The sequence below is a fragment of the Triticum urartu genome, chromosome 2, assembly GCF_003073215.2.
Source record: "Triticum urartu cultivar G1812 chromosome 2, Tu2.1, whole genome shotgun sequence".
Lineage (NCBI taxonomy): Eukaryota > Viridiplantae > Streptophyta > Magnoliopsida > Poales > Poaceae > Triticum > Triticum urartu.
This window is the reverse complement of record NC_053023.1, coordinates 39,722,639-39,739,513: the sequence shown is the minus strand read 5'-3', so window position 1 is coordinate 39,739,513 and position 16,875 is coordinate 39,722,639. Positions and strand designations below refer to the sequence as shown.

Sequence of the window (16,875 nt, the reverse complement as noted above, 5' to 3'; positions counted from 1 at the left end):
TGTCTTGAACCATCTACTGGACGCATCTATATCTCCCGTGATGTTATCTTCGATGAAACATTATTCCCTTTTTCTCTTCTTCATCCCAATGCTGGCGCCTTGCTTCGTGTAGAAATTGCACTTCTACCAGACTATTCTACACATCCTGATCATGGGGGTGAATTAAATGATCATGATCATGTGCAAAAATCCACAGAAAAATGCGTTTCAAATGAGTCTTGTACAAATTCTACTCGTCATTTTATGTGTACACAGGACAAAGGCACAGTCTTCGAGGAGGATCTGGCTGTCAGCGCGTGATCCCAGGCAGATCCGCGACAGCCTGCCGAACAGGGCGGCACGCGATCCGGTGCAGATTTGCCCCTGGCAGGCGACAGCGACAGCAGCCCAGGCGCGGGTTCAGGGGCGGCTCCGGGCGCGCCACGCCGAGCCGACCAGGTGGGTCACGTGGGTCCAGGCGAGTCACGCCAAGCCGACCAGGCGGGCCACAGCGGACCAGGTGCAGGCGTGGGTCCAGGCGCAGCGCCTCGCCAATCCTCGCCTGTGCGGTCTGATCCGGCTGTCGAGTGCGGCGCGGAGGGGAGCAACTCCCCGTCTGCCACGTCGGTCGATCCAGTGCGCCGCCAGACCGAGGAACAACGCGCATCTTCCTCGGATAAGGAGCCGATCCACCATGCTGGATCTTCTGTGGGCACCGCCGAAGCTGCTGGATCTCCTGTGCCGCAGTCCACAGCTACTGATTTTGTGGCTCCTTCACCTCCTCGTCGACACACCAGGTCTCGGTCAGGTATTGTCAAGGAAAAACAATATAGTGATGGTACAATAAAGTATATTCCGACCAAGCGTGCTTTTCTTGCTACTACTGGTGAACCTATTAATTTGCATGATGCACTTGCTAGCAAGGATTGGAAGGAAGCCATGGATAATGAGTACAATGCACTCATAAAAAATCAGACTTGGCATTTAGTACCACCACAACGTGGTGCTAACATAATCGATTGTAAGTGGGTATACAAGATAAAAAGGAAATCTGATGGTAGTATAGACAGGTACAAGGCAAGGTTGGTTGCAAAAGGTTTTAAGCAAAGGTTTGGAATTGATTATGATGATACCTTTAGTCCTGTGGTTAAAGCAACTACCATTCGCCTTGTTTTGTCCATTGCCATTTCCAGAGGATGGAGCTTACGACAGCTAGATGTTCAGAACGCGTTCCTTCATGGTGTTCTTGAGGAAGAAGTGTTCATGCGGCAACCACCAGGTTATGAAAGTCATAGCACACCACATTATGTATGTAAGTTGGATAAAGCATTATATGGACTTAAGCAGGCTCCAAGAGCATGGTATTCTAGGCTGAGCATGCAGTTACAACATCTTGGGTTCACGCCATCCAAAGCAGATACATCCTTGTTCTTTTATAGCAAAGGCAATATCACTGTTTTTGTGCTTGTTTATGTTGATGATATAATTGTTGCTAGTTCAAGTCAAGAGGCCACCACTTGTTTGCTTAAGGATTTAAAACTTGAATTTGCTCTCAAGGATCTAGGTGATCTTCACTATTTTCTTGGCATAGAAGTAAAGCAAGTCAGAGATGTCATACTTCTCTCACAAGAAAAATATACAGCTGATGTTCTAAAGAGGATGGGATTGGAGAATTGCAAACCTGTCAGCACACCAATTTCCACCTCAGAAAAACTTACGGTTGATAGTGGAGAAGCTCTTGGTCCAGAAGATGCAACAAATTATAGAAGTGTTGTTGGTGCTTTGCAATATTTAACACTTACACGTCCAGATATTTCTTATTCAGTGAACAAGATATGTCAATATTTGCATGCTCCTAGAACTACTCATTGGACGGCAGTTAAAAGAATCCTAAGGTATCTTCAGTATTCTCAAGGGCTTGGACTTCAAATTGTCAAGTCCCCTTCCTAGCTTGTTACTGCGTATTCTGATGCAGACTGGGCAGGGTGTGCTGATGACAAAAGATCCACTGGTGGTTTTGCTGTGTTTCTGGGATCTAATCTTGTGTCATGGAGTGCAAGGAAGCAAGCTACTGTCTCAAGATCAAGTACAGAGGCTGAATATAAGTCATTAGCAAATGCCACAGCTAAAGTAATATGGATACAAACATTACTCTATGAGCTTGGAATTAAAGCTCCAAAGGCTGCACGGTTATGGTGTGACAATATTGGTGCAACTTATTTTTTAGCCAATCATGTCTTCCATGCACGAACAAAACATATTGAAGTGGACTTTCATTTTGTCAGAGAGAGAGTAGCTCGAAAGCTACTTCAGATACGGTTCATTCCTACAGGGGATCAACTTGCCGATGGGTTTACTAAACCCTTGACAGAGAGAAGATTGGATGAGTTCAAATACAATCTCAACCTTAGCAAGGCTTGAGGTTTAGATTGAGGGGGAGTGTTAGAATTATTGTATAGGGATAGGAGAGGTGTTTAAATTGTATCTATCTCTTCTTCTCTCTATCTCTTGTAACGACCTCCCCGGTCGATCTCTTTCTGTTCTGGTCGATCTCCTCCTCTGTAACTTGTCCACCAAGGCTATGCCTCAATATATACAACGCGGCCCGAGACAAAGGGTTCTACACTTCCCAAACTACTTTACAACAGACACCGGTTACCAAGCTAATTAACTACACACAGGGGCGGCTTGGCTTGGCCCAGATCGAATCGAACCTAGGTCGATGTGACATTCGCATCACGTTGGTGTCGCACGTACTCCAACTGCATCTGGATTTCTGCTTTCTAGCTTCACATGATTTTCACTACATTTTGAATTTTTTACTTAGGAGTAATCACAAACACACAATGAAACATTCCAATGGTGGAGCGGCATTCCAAGTGACGCATCGACGACGTAGAGTCTCGACGGCGTGGCGCGTGGGTGATTTCCGATGGCGAAAAGCCGGCGGGGCGAGGGAAGGGTCCGAGCTATCCATTCCGGCCGAACGAACGGTCATCGGTGGCTGCGTTGGGGCGCGACGGCTGTGACGGCGGGAGACAAGGCGGCACGGGGGGTGGGAGAATGAGGGGTGCCAGTTTTACTCGTCCGCCGCGAAAGTGAGTAAATTCGGGCCTTGTTCGGCATGAGTGTGAATCCAAGTGGATTGAAGAGGTTTGAGGGGGATTTAAACCACTTGTAAGTCAAAATATGTCCCAATCCTTGCCAATCCCCGTCAATCCTCTTAGGGAGAGGATTCACCGAACAAGGCCTTAGGGAGATTTGGGGGGATATTGGGAGTTGGAGTAAAAAAAGTTACTCCTCTACGCCGGATTGAGGAATGGCGGTACGTGCACCGTAAGGGATTATAACCGAATTTTTACTCCCTTATGGCCTTTTTGGAGATCGGTTGTACACCCAAAATCTCCATTACTTAACCCTAATCAGCACCCATTAAGCTCTGTCAGTTTTGGAAGCAGACAGCCACGATATAGCATTATGAAGTGACCGTGGGTCTTGGTGTATCTGCGTGCTCCTCCAAAACAAATGGAGAATAATGCATCCATGCATGCAGGCGTTCTCTAGGTGCTGCATACGCCATCGGTTCCTTTTTCTGCCGCCCTGCTATACAACGCAAAAGCTAAGCTACCGCATTATTCGTGCCCAATGCTGAACTATCAAAAGTAGACGTATAGTAATAAATTTATAATTGCGTCAGATTTGGGCCATCGATCAGAGATCGCGTGGTTAAAAACAATTACAACTCTGTTGAGCTTCAGCACATCACATCTATGGTTAGGCTTTGGCTAGCCGACGACGTGACACATGTAATAAGCAATCCAAACAACTTAAAAAAAAGGCTCTGACTAACCTATTTACTGTCATCCACGAAAGAACTTAGTTTACGTGGATCGAATAATGCTAATTTTCTAACCACGAGGGAAGATTCCTTGCATTTCACATCCGTGACGATTAATAATTATTAAAAGTCTAAGACTATATCTGGACGGCATACGCGTACATGTGGTGGTTAGCCGCAGAAGAAACAGAGTCAAAATGAAGCGCTGTGTTCTACACTTGATTAATCAGCAACTTTTTGGCGATGCCGCACGCTCTATTGTTTATGGATTACTACTGCACCGCTGCGGATCGGGACGGGGTTGATAAAGTCAACCCGGTTAAGTGGTTGGTCAGAGGTCAAAATCGATCGGAACGGGGTTGACTCTACGGAGATCGCCGTAGAGCCGGGAGGAGCAGACATGAAGTCACGTCGGTTCAGTTATGTACCATGATTCGTATCCATTTTTCCATAGTTTTTTTTCCAGTGCTGTAGAAGAATCAAAATGACGCCCCCATCATCTTGGAATCATGCGGTCCATTTGCAGAGCGGATTGGGGCGATCGGATTGTTGTGTTTTGTTGTGTAAAGTAAGGGCGCGGGAGCCTGGTGTGGATGATTAACTGGTCCCTGTGTGTGCCTGTCAGCAACAGGGGATTTAATTTGGGGATCGATCGCATATATATATGCTCTCGAAGAACAATGATCTACTGCTGATCTTCTTGCCAATCATGAAGTGATATACTCCCTTTGTCCGAAAATACTTGTCATCAAAATGGATAAAGAAGAATGTATCAAGAACTAAAATATGTCTTGATACATCTTTATTTATTTATTTTGATGACAAGTATTTCCGAACGGACGAAGTACATAGAGAGGCAGATACAGAGATGCAGTGGGCGATGAAGTAGGATGCATGAGAGCTAGTTGAGCGCCCTAGTTGTGTGGAGTGACGGAGCTAGAATCTACCAAATGTCACAGTTTTGAACTGGGATCGAGTATAGATTATTTCAAGCAAACGAAATCTGACGTCCTGGCAAAGATCCCATGCAGATAGCATATTCTTCAAGAACCAGTTCTTCTCGATGCATACTGGAACGACAGCGGGCCACCGCGCAGCCTCCTCTCGATCCTTTACCACATCATCATCTAGATCATGAACGGGAGAAGCCAAACCCTAACAAGAGGGAGGGAAAACTCATATTTTGTTGCATGCTGAGGTGTGGCAAAGTAGGTAGGCAGCGACATGGCGGAGCGGGGCGTACAAGTCGCGGCCGTCCTCACGGGACATGACGGCCCATCGCCATTCGGGCCACCCAAACGGCATGGGAGCCAGCCGAGCGAGCAGGCAACGCGGTGGAGCAATGCTGTGTCGCGCGGCTACTCGCCACATATTGTTGTGTGCCTAAAATAAGTGTCTCAATTTTATACTAGCTTTAGTATAAAGTTATACTAAGCTTGAGACTGTTATTTTGAGACGGAGGGAGTACTTGGTTGCCACTTGCACACAGTGAAAACCAAGCGCGGTACAGCCAAGGATTGTGCTCCCGTACCCTTGGGCGCTGTCTGGACCCGATCGGCGCGGCATGGCCATCATTCTCCTCAGTTACAGATCTCTGTGACTTGTGTTGGCGTCTTTACATACGTATATACTTCCTGCACCAAATATCTCCCAAATATCATAGCGAAAGCGCGAGCGGGGGGAAGAAACGAATAGCAAGCAACCATGTCTCTTTGTTTGTCTGTCTGTCACCACAAGTTGGTGATTGTGATACATAGTGCACTGGCAAAGTCTTACTCTTAGTCTGTCCACCGTTCTTCTTTCGTCAGGTTTGACATTCACAGTACTATACTACTCCCTCCGTTCTTAAATATAAGCCTTTTAAGATATTTCAAAATAGACTACGTACGGATATATACGGACATATTTTAGAATGTAAATTCGTTCATTTTGCTTCTTATGTAGTTTATATTGGAATTTCTAGAATATTTTGGAATGGAGAAGTACTAGTCTACTTGTATTGCCACTTGCCACTGCAAAGTCTCCTGCCATCCCTCCGTTCTAAACTTGCTTTGTTCTGCAGTCGAGGCTTGATTCCTCCTCGTTTTCAGATTTTGTTCACTTGGAGGAAAGAAGTCAGGTGACAGGCCAATTTCCAACGCGTTGCTCATCGCACGAACCATTCAGTCAAGCAGATCCGGTGAACAAACAGCCACTGGTTACCAAGCTAATTAAGTACACACATGGGCGGCTTGGCTTGGCCTGGTTTTGTTGTGACATTCGCTTCTAGCTTTAGATGATTTTCACTGCATTTTGAATCTTTTACTTAGGAGTAATCGCAAACACACGATGAAACATTCTGTGCCAGAATTTTTTACTTAGGAGTGTGTCAGTGGCTGCCTCCGACACTCAACGCCGTCAGTCCCGAACAGAATTTTGTACTACTGAATTAAACAATTCTTCTCGATTCTGCACGACAACGGTTTAAGCGCGAAGAAGAAAAACCAGGCAAATCCATAATTCATCACATGAACCACTCTTGAGGCTGCCCGTAATAAGAGTATTATAGATAGTATCATGCATGCCAACTAAGCAAGTTTGATGAAGTGTCATAGAATTAAATGAAGAAAAAGAGGCTTCAGTATCATATCATGATACCGTCTCATATTAAATGATGTGCTACTTTGTGTCATGCATGGCAATAAATGTAGTCCTCTATGATACCAACTTATGATACTATGCATTAAGAATGTAATATCATAAACTAGTATCATATACATGATACTAATATATACTAATATATGCATAATACTTCCCACTACAACCAGCCTCGGGTCAAACAGATGGAATAAACACCAGCAGCTAATTACTCCTACTTACCACTTGTGCCAACCTATAATTAATTTAAGTACAGTTCATGCATGCGGCTTGGCCCACTCACTGGAGCTGTACTTGATTGCGACACTCGAGCGTACTACCCTCCAAGGCTCCAACTACATCTCAATCGGTTTGACTTCACCATCCATCACAGCCCGATGACGTTCCTGGAGGTGGTGACGCCGCCGTCGACGACGAGGTTGTGCCCGGAGATGTACCTCGACTCCTCGCTGGCCAGGAACAGCGCCGCCTCCGCGATGTCCCCCGCCCTCAGCGTCGGGCCCTTTAGCGTCGCCATGCCCCGCACCATCTCCTCCGTCTTCTCCACCTCCTCCGCGCTCACCGGTGCCGCCAACGCGCCCCCTTCTTCGGCCTCGCCATGGTGGCCATGGCGCCACGCGTTCACCAGCATTGACGTGGCCACGCCGAAGGGGGACACGCAGTTCACGCGGATGCCGTGCTCCCCGAGCTCGCAGGCCGCGTTCTTGGTCAGCCCCACCAGCGCGTGCTTCGACGCCGTGTACGCATGCGGGCCCATCCCGCCGAGCACGCCGGCCACGCTGGCCACCGACACGATGCTCCCGCCGCCACCACCGCCGCGGCTCTGCAGCATGGCCCGCGCCGCGTGCTTCATGCCGAGCGCCGCGCCCAGCGTGTTCACGCGCAGCACGCGGTCGAACTCAGTGGCGTCGAGGGACGCGATGCCGCCGCTCCTGGCGCCGTTGCCGGCCGGGGGCGCCTGCCGGCCCAGCACGCCGGCGTTGTTGCAGAGGACGTCCAGCCTCCCGTGCCGCGCCACGCAGCACCCGACGGCGCGCTCCACGTCAGCCTCCACCGACACGTCGCAGTGCACATAGCTGCAGCAGGCGCCGCCCAGCGCGGCCGCCAGCGCCTCCCCGGCCGCGCCGTCGATGTCGGCGATCACCACGCGCGCGCCTTGACGAACGAACGCGCGCACGATCGCCTCCCCGATCCCGCGGGCCCCGCCGGTGACGATGGCCACCTTCCCCTCCAGCCTGCTGTGCTGCTGCTGCTGCACCAGCACGGCGGAAGCGGCGACGGCATTGTTGGTGACGGTGCCGAGAGCGACGGTGTCGGCTATGGGGGCCTTCTCGGCGGGCACGAAGTCGAGAGCGGTCATGGCGAACAAGGGCGGTGCGGGCGATGATGTGTGGGACTTTCAGTTGCAGGTATGGATGGATGGACGGGAGTGGGACGAGATCGAGCCGCAGGTACGTCCTTATATAGGGGCCGGAGCGGCGGATCGGAGCCACGCGGAGGCCGGTGGGGATGGCATTTGGCACCGTCTTGGTCCTCACGGGCCGCGTGTGCAGTGCACACACACGTAGCGGCTGTATCAATCCGTGTTAATCTGGTGGTGGTACTAATTCTTTTCTGTAATTCATTGCCGTTTGACCCTCATCTGATGTGTGCGTTCATGGCGACGGCGAGAGCGATGTGTGCATGTCAGACCGACGTCACTGTTCGCTGCAAGTATTATACAGTAACATATCCCGGGCTGGTCAAATGTTGCCAGGCTGTGGCCGTTCACACCGTATGATGCATTTTCTTTGTACGTGTGTTGGATCATCAGGTCAAGAATCACCTTTTCTCCAAGTCATGGTTAACTACCGAGTAAAATATAGAGTAATCATCGTTTACCGAGCTGTCTCTTCTAATTATAGTCAGCTTAGTTAGTCTTGAACTTCCCTAAAAAAAAGTTAGTCTTGAACTGCACACTGGACCCTTGCAAGTTGCAAGGCTGAGAGCAACTCTAGCGGACTCCGCATCCCGCCCCGACCCGTAAAATAACCGCCAAAATGCGGGTCAACGCGAAAAAACCAGCCCGATCAGACCCCGGATCCCACCACGGCCTGCAAAAAGTTTTAAGGGCGCGGCAAAATCCCGACCCCAATTCCGGAAAACGCGGGTTTCGCCCCAGCCGCTGCGGTGCCCTGCATATAAGCAGAAGCGGTTGGTGGGAGGACATTTCATCCCGCTCTTTCTTCCACCAACCACCTCTCCTCCCCACCCCCCCCCCTTCGCGTCGCCGCCGGCCGCCGCCCAAGATTCAGGCGAACGCAGCCGGCAGGAGCACGCCGGAAGGCCGCCACGCGCACGAGGCCTCCCCTCCCTCCCTCCCCCCTGCGTCGGCGGGCCGCAGATCTACGACACTTCATCCCGGGCCGCCGGATTTGGTTTTTTCCAGCCGTCTGTTGCGGCCTCAAGCGATGGAGTGGTCGGGGAGCCTCTCCCGCAGCCCAGGCAAGGGTGCATCGCCGCATGCAGGTACGGGTTCGTCCGCCCGCCGCCGCCGAAGGTTTGCGGGCATGGACTCATCCAGCCGTCCACCGGGCTCGGCGCTCGCGCAACGCCTTTGTGGCTTGCCGATGCCGCTCATAGAGTGTGACGGCTGCACGAGGAAAGTGCTGCGGCTCACTTCGAGCACGCCGAAGCACCCTGGATGGGTGTTCTTCAAATGCAAAAACGACTGGGTACGTGCATTTGCGGTAGCTCGTTTCATAGTTCATTTTCTAGTTCAATTGCGGTAGCTCACTTCGAGCTTGCTCATTCTTTTGTGTAGGACGATGGATGCTCATTTTGGTTTTGGAAAGGCCAATACATTGATTTGTTGATAGAAAGAAACTTAATAAATGTTAGTGCACTCCTTAGTACAATCGAAGGCAATGATGCGGCTGCATGTGCAACTAGAGGGGAAGCAACATCTACTTTTTCCGAACCAAAGATGAAGAAAGAAGAATGCAAAATCAAGAATCGACAGATCAAAAACGAATGCATGGAGAAGATATTAGTCCAACTAGTGGGAGCAGTTATGGAAGTTGGAAATCTTTTAAAATGCATACTTGTAGTTCTTGTTTTCTTTGGTCTTACTATTCTAGCAAAGATTTGGTGTTATCTTTTGTATCCAATGTTGTTAAATAAGAAAAGCAATGGAATATGCAAGATCAAATTAAGTTGCAAATTTAAATTTTACGGGCCGGGAGGAGCTGCGCCCGATCAGATGCCACAACCCCAACCCGTAAAAAGCATATTTCGGGAATATCTATTTTTACGTGTCTATTATGCGGGGTCTGTATACGCGGCCGTCCGCGCCGGCCCGCAAAGGCGTTTTTCCGCGACCTACAAAAACGTTTTGCGGGTCGAAGAATGCGGGGTCTGCTAGAGTTGCTTGAGAGTCTCATGTGAGCAGTTTGGATACCACTTTAACATGACATATAGTAATACTTGGTAGATCTTGTTGGTAAAAATTTAGTTTGCATCTAGTCATGGATTGGACGGAGAGGAAGTGAGCGTATATTCTCTCTCTCTCTCTCTCGCTCTCTTTCTCTCCCTCCAAGCTGAAACAGCAGAGCCGGTTGACTGCATTAAGAAACTAGGGGCGTGCAGCACGACCCGATTCTTTTAGACATTTCGCGTCCGTAGTTTGAGCTAATCAGGCCTACATATATTTGAGAGCACATGAGCGCATTGGTTGGTCTCCGTTTCATCACATTGCTAGCACTGCATTATGCCATGCTAGCTGCACTCTTTCTGCTTGCCTGTGCATTTTCGTCTGCCCAGGTGGAAAAGAAACAAGCCAGTCACGTCTCAGATGTCGCAATATCGTCTCCCAGGCAACCGTGTACGGAACTCATGGTGATCGTTAATCCATCATCATCTCGACCAAATCACGACGTATGATCCATCACCTCCGACTCGATGGAAGTTATACCGAATCCTTTTTGACGTTTTATTACTGTCTGTTAACTTGTCACGTCGACGTATCTGACGATAAGCAAGATTTTTCTCGTTAGACATGAACGAACGCGAGCACTTGCAGCATAACCTATGTGGTCTATCAATCAAGTGAACGGCGCTGGGCGTTCCCAGAGTTCACCACGGCTCTCATTTGTCATTGCATCGCAACCCTTGACAGTTCTTGCCATCGATTTTTCCTGACAGTTCTTGCCATGGATTCGAAGAGCTAGGCTAGCCGCTAAGCTAATTGACCTGTCGTTTCCCGCGCAAAAAAAAAATTTAACCACTTGCTTGCTTGCTACTGTGGTGATTAAAATTAATGGCGATGGGACCGCGAGTCAGAAAGTAACAGGGTCGAAGAGATTGACGGCTCCGCCCATGCATGTCATGTGATGGGCCACATTACATATCGGCAGGATGCGATTGTCAATTCTGCCGGAGGTCAATGATATCTTCACATCAACTTTTCGCGAACAGCAGTAGGAGTACTGATAAACAATTGGATTCCGTGCTGTACTTGTTTGGGCTGCTCTGGTTTGCCACTTTTTTCTTCTGAAGGGGAAAGGAGAATTCCCACTTATGATCAATTTCAGACATATGATATCGGACTTGCTATAACTTTGTGATTATTTGTTATGATTTGCATGCATGCTAGTACTACCCTTTGCTGTGTTGATTTCTACTCTCAGTTAAGTGCGAAAAAGTGATGTTTCTGCGTACTGCAAAAGGTATGTGAAACAAAACATTATTAGCACAAAAGTTACTAGGATGGGTGGAGTAATTAGTATACAAACGATTTTCTAGCGGATGCAATCCACGGCATTTTCAACTGCTTGCCGGTTTTGCAGCTCATCCATGCTTATGAAGGCGAGGGAATGAAAAGAAGGGGATATATGCATGAAAGATATAGACATGCCTATTAAGCATCTTCTTTTGCAAATGTCAGGTATTTGCTCATTGTAGTTGTATCAGATCCATATAACATTTGAGCTAAAATGCCCATTATTGAAGGAAAAAAACATGCCACGAAGATGTATCACCTAAGTGATTAACACAATTTTGTAGAATTTGAAAGATTTGATTAAATTTGAATGAATTTGACGCATAAGGTATGCCCAGGACAAATACATGTTGGGTTGTCCACCTCTCAGCTGCCATGTCGTCCTGACAAGTTGGTCCAAGTTGCTTGTTTAAGGAAAATAACAAATGGGGTGAATTCTGCTATAAATTTTATCGATACAATAGTCGCATCAAGGTGATACAAAGGAGCAATCGTCGCAAGATTTTTCTGAAAACTGTAACAATCTACTCATTTCAACAGCCTTGCATATGGTTGCCCAATTAGCCCCAAACTATTAACACATAACCACTAGGTTAATACCAAAAACAGGTTGGACCATCATGAGAATGAGATCAACTGTACTCAATACCCCCATTAATTAACCCAATTTGCACCTAATAGGCTAATACTGCATTAACTTGTCCCGGTTTCGTTAGAAGACAAATCAAGCCAATGCCACGACATCGCATTATGAACTGAGCACGGATCTTGGTGTCTCTGCGTGCTACTCCAAATTAAATGGAGAATGCACCCAAACAGGCATTCTCTTGGTCCTGCTTGCGCAGATCCTCCTCTGTGAACTTGGTGTACAACACTAAAGCTAAGCAAGGATCTCCATTGATCCAAGCTGCCTCATTATTCGCCCATAATGCTATATTAGCAGATTGAAACAATAAACTTACAATTGTGTCCGATTCGGGCCACCAACCAGGGATCTTGTGACCAAAGACAATTGCATCTCTGTTGAGCACATCACATCCATAGCTAAGTTCCGGTACGAACTAGCTTGGCTAGCCTGGCGCTGTCATGCACGAAGGAACATAATTTACCTTAATGGATGTCAATTTTCCCACCACGAGGGAAGCTTCCTCATTTCAACAGCCGGAAATCGATGACATGCTTATCAGAAGTTTAAGACTATATCTGGACGGCATACGCGTACGTGTGGTGGTTAGCTGCAGAAAAAACAGAAGGTCAAAATTTAAGCAGAAGAAATAGTGAGTCAAAGTGAATTTTATACACATTGATACACATCTTAGTCGTTAGCAACTTTTGGACAAGTCGAGTTTTGCTATCTGCATGCTGAGTTTTATACTACTGCTACCAGTGATACAGCTGCGTGCACGGTGTAGCTAGTCCTCTAGCCAGGATTAGTTTCGGAGTAACTTCTGGGTTGGTCTCTTTGACAAAGTCAGAGGTCGAAATCTTGTCAGCTTAACACTTCTTCGGCGGATCAGAGCGGGTTTACCCTCCGTGGCGTGCGTACGGCCGGGAGGGAACCATTCATGGTTAAGTTGTAGCTAGCCTATTAGCTGTCATGCACGAAGGAACTTAATTTATCGTGGATCGTATAGTGCTAATTTTCTCACCACGAGGGAGGCTTCCTTACATTTCACAGGCCGTGCATATGGTTGTCGTTGCCTCCATCCGAAAATACTCCCTCCATCCCATAATATAAGAGCATTTCTAAATCTAAAACGCTCTTATATTGTCGGACGGAGGGAGTAGATGATATGATTATCAAAAGTTTAAGACTATATCTGCACGACACACGCATACGTACAGTGGTTAGCCGCAGAAGAAACAGAGGGTCAAATCTATGCAGAAGAAAGAGCGAGTCAAAATTAAGCTGTTTGTTTCTTGTTCATGTGGTACTTTATTAAGCAGATTATTGGGCTGTGCTGCATGCTGAATTGTTTAGGGGTTAGTACACCGCTACCTGTGCACGGTCAACCTTGCTGGCTAAATTTAGGAGTAACTTCTGGGGTCGCAGGTCAACCTGGTTAGCTGGTTGGCCGGAGGTCAAAATCTCGTCAGCTTAATTTCAGATCGGAACGGGTTGACCCTATGGATCCCCGTACGGCCGGGAGGATCAGACATAAAGTCATGTCGGTTTGGTTATGTACCATGATTCGTATCCTTTTTTTTCATAGTTTTTCGAGAAATGACGCCCATGCCATCATCTTGGAGTCAAGCGGTCCATTCGCGAAGCAGATCGGGGCGATCGGATTGCTGTGTGTAAAGTAAGGCGCAGGAGCCCGGAATCAAATGATTAACTGGTCCCTGTGTGTGCCTGTCAGCAACAGGAGAACAATGATCTGCTGCTGATCTTCTTGTCAATCATGAATAAGAAGAGCTGCATGCTAGGTGATCTACATGGAGAGGCACGTACGGAAGAGCAGCGAACGATGGAGTAGGATGCAGAAGAGCTAGTCCACTTGAGTGTGCTAGTCGTGCGACCAAGCTATCTGCCACTGGATACATCATGCGTATCAACATATAAGAGCATCTACAGGACGCCTCAAACCCTCCCTCATACGCCCGCGGATGCGTTCGGATAGTGACCAGACAGGAGAAAGAAGGAAAAAATGAGCCAGCAAGACCCATCATATCATCCCTATACATCTGAGCTGTCCGCAAAACCACATATTGAAGATCAATGTAGGGAGGATACGAGGGGCGCCCGGGCAATCCTCCACATATGATGTGGCCCATCCCGGACAACCTTTTCTTTGTTTATTCTTTCTTTCCTATCTCTTTCTTCTCTCCACCAATCACATGCAGGTGGCCGGATATATAAGGGGGGAAATGAGAAGTGTGGATGCATGAACAAAAAAAATAAAGGCTTAAAGCGGACACGTTCGGTCATTGACCGTGCGCGCCAGCGGGCGTTTAGGGTGGTTAGAATTGTCAAGTCCGGTTCTAGACTAAGTACTCGTAGGTGCTTTGAACTTAGCGTAGCTCAGATGGTTAGGTCCTTGCAGTGGAACCTGCCCATAGGGTTTAAGTCTTAGACTTGACAATGATGCTTGCATTTTGTTGGACTTATTTCCTGCTTTTCGGCAAAGTCCGTTAAGTGAGAGTAGACGTTCTCGTCGACTACGAAGGCGTCTGATGACTTCGCCAATCTCGAAATATTATGCCAGCTCAATATCTTGGAGGTGCTCATAGAGATAGAGTGAACGTGCGTGGGGTTCATAGAGGTGAATGTATATGTGTGTATGTGGCATCTGCTTTGTGTTGTGTTAAAAAAATACTCGTATTTGTTTTCGTCCGCGTACTCAATAAATTGCTACAAGTAAGGGCATTTCCAACGCTGACTAAGTTGTCCAGACACATTCTATCATCCAACGTGGTACCTTACCGGTCAGTGCAATGGCCCGAACATCCGCTTTCCGTAAATAAAAATCAAAACCAAACTGGAGGTAATGTGGCCATTGCGTGCTTTAGAGCATCTCCAATAGCACGTCTATATTTAGATGTCTATATATTCATATAGACAATGATCTAAAAAGATTCCCTTATATACACGTCCAGTTTTGCATCAGAACGTCTATACACTAATAGAAAAAGGGTCATTTGTCTCGGTTTATAAGGCCCATATGTCCTGGTTCATAAGGCCCATTTGTCCCGGTTCATAAGGCCCATCTGTCCCGGTTGGGGAACCGAGACTAAAGGGTCGTTACTAATGCCCTAGGCCTTTAGTCCCGGTTCTTATACTAACCGGGACAGATGAACCTCCACGTGGCCGCTCCGGCGAGCCCAGGCACGAGGGCCTTTGGTCCCGGTTGGTAGCACCAACCGGGACCAATAAGCTTCCACGCGTCAGCATTTCAGGGGCTGTTTTTTTTAAAGAAGGTGGTTTTGGGGTTTTGGGGGTTAATTTAGGTTGGTATAGGTAGCTAATAGAGAGATGTGTCCTCTCTTATCTCCGTGCTACTGCTACTGCTATGCCTAAACATGGCTTAGATTGAAGTGAGGCAACATGTGGTGCATGTCGAAAGTAATACTTATCCTAACTTGATCAAGTTTGGATTGTACTACTTTCGACATGCACCACATGCATGTTGCCTTCACTTCAATCCAATCCATGTTCATTTCACCCACAGATATATAATAACTCTTCATGCTCGCATCATGCATCATCATAATAACAAGTCCTACTAATCATCATCATACAACTTCTACTCGTTATTAATAACAAGTCATACGATCATCATCCTGATAGTCATCGAACCAACCCTACTTAATTGTTCTTAGCACATGATCATCAGTATTAGGTAGGACCTAAATACCCTCTTTAAGGTAAAATAACATAAAACAATAAAGACTCTGACTCTCCATTATGGAGAATGGAGATCATCCTATCTCCAATTCTTGCGCTTCGCTTCCTTTTGCTTCCAAGAACCTCCTTACGACTGTCCATACATTTTTTTCCATTTTTTGATTAGCATGTCTCCACTTCTTTGAGAAATTCGGTATGGACAGTTGAGATTCGTAGGATGACCTGGATATATGTTCAAAACACGAAGGTTGCCATTCTGATACATCAAATGAGGCACACAATCCTCTGGGATTCTCTGTTGAAAAACATAGTAATAACTTCATAGTTAGGAATGATGTACTAGTTTTAGAAGTATGCAAAAGATGCACGGATGTCGTAATAGTAAAAAATCTTACCAGGGTATCTTCATGGTAGTTACCGTAGTTCAACACGTGCACTAGTGGCACGTATTGACCATAATATTGAGGAGTTTAATTGTAGATATTGTAAATGTCAATATCAGTAGAAAATCCGACAAGATGATTTTTCTCCTGATAAGTTAATTCGAAGCCATCGGTGTAGTGGGTTTTGTCTACCATCTCCCGCAAATTCTTTGAAGAATGAAAATAAGCTGTCGATGGAAATAAGCTGTCAACTATTTTGAAATAAACAATATAAATTAGCTACTAACTATGTTTGAGAAAATCACATAGCAGGGCTAAGTGAGGGACACAAAGGGGGAGAAGGGCAAGAGCTCGGGATATGTCAATGAGGAAGAAGAGAGTGAATGGTGAGTGGTGGGTGAAAGCCTCACGACCACCTAAAATATCTGCATCAAAAACGCCAAGGCCGGTGGCGTTTCTAGTAACGCTAGCTTGCTAGGCGTTTCCACCACGCCACGTCAGCAACCAACACGTCCTCGGCCTGGCAGTGGGCCAGGACAGAAACACTAGCTGCCTAGGCGTTTCGTAGTTGACCGAAAACGTCACGGGCCTTGGCGTTTCTAAAAGGGTCAAATCGTGAAATACTTTCACGTCGGATTCATCTTATGAGAATAAAGTCTGACAAGGCCAGAACAGTGATTTCGGCCTAGGAAGAGAAGCTGAAACAGCGGAGCAATAGCTGCAGCGGGTTGACTGCAATAAGAAACTGTAGGCGTGCCCACATATATTTTGAGCGCACATGACCGCATTGATTGGTAGCCGGATCCGTCACATTGCTAGCTGCACTCTTTCTGCTTGCCTCTACATTTTCGTCTGCTCTCAGGTACGTAGAAAAGGAACAATGCTAGTCACGTCTCACAGATGTAGCTCTCCTGACGTGCAAGTGCAACATTGA

The 16,875-nt window shown here is 47.2% G+C and overlaps 1 protein-coding gene across 1 annotated transcript; it reads right to left on the bottom strand.

The window, feature by feature from the left end:
* Positions 1-6,551: 6,551 nt before the first annotated feature.
* LOC125540915 (sex determination protein tasselseed-2-like) lies at positions 6,552-7,899 on the bottom strand. The gene has a single exon (XM_048704439.1). The coding sequence runs from the start codon at positions 7,812-7,814 to the stop codon at positions 6,822-6,824; it is 993 nt and encodes a 330-aa protein (XP_048560396.1). The 5' UTR covers positions 7,815-7,899; the 3' UTR covers positions 6,552-6,821.
* Between the last annotated feature and the right edge of the window lie 8,976 nt (positions 7,900-16,875).

What these genes read in the sequence shown, in the direction of transcription:
- LOC125540915 (XM_048704439.1), bottom strand. Translation starts at nt 7,814, where the DNA reads ATGACCGCTCTCGACTTCGTGCCCGCCGAGAAGGCCCCCATAGCCGAC.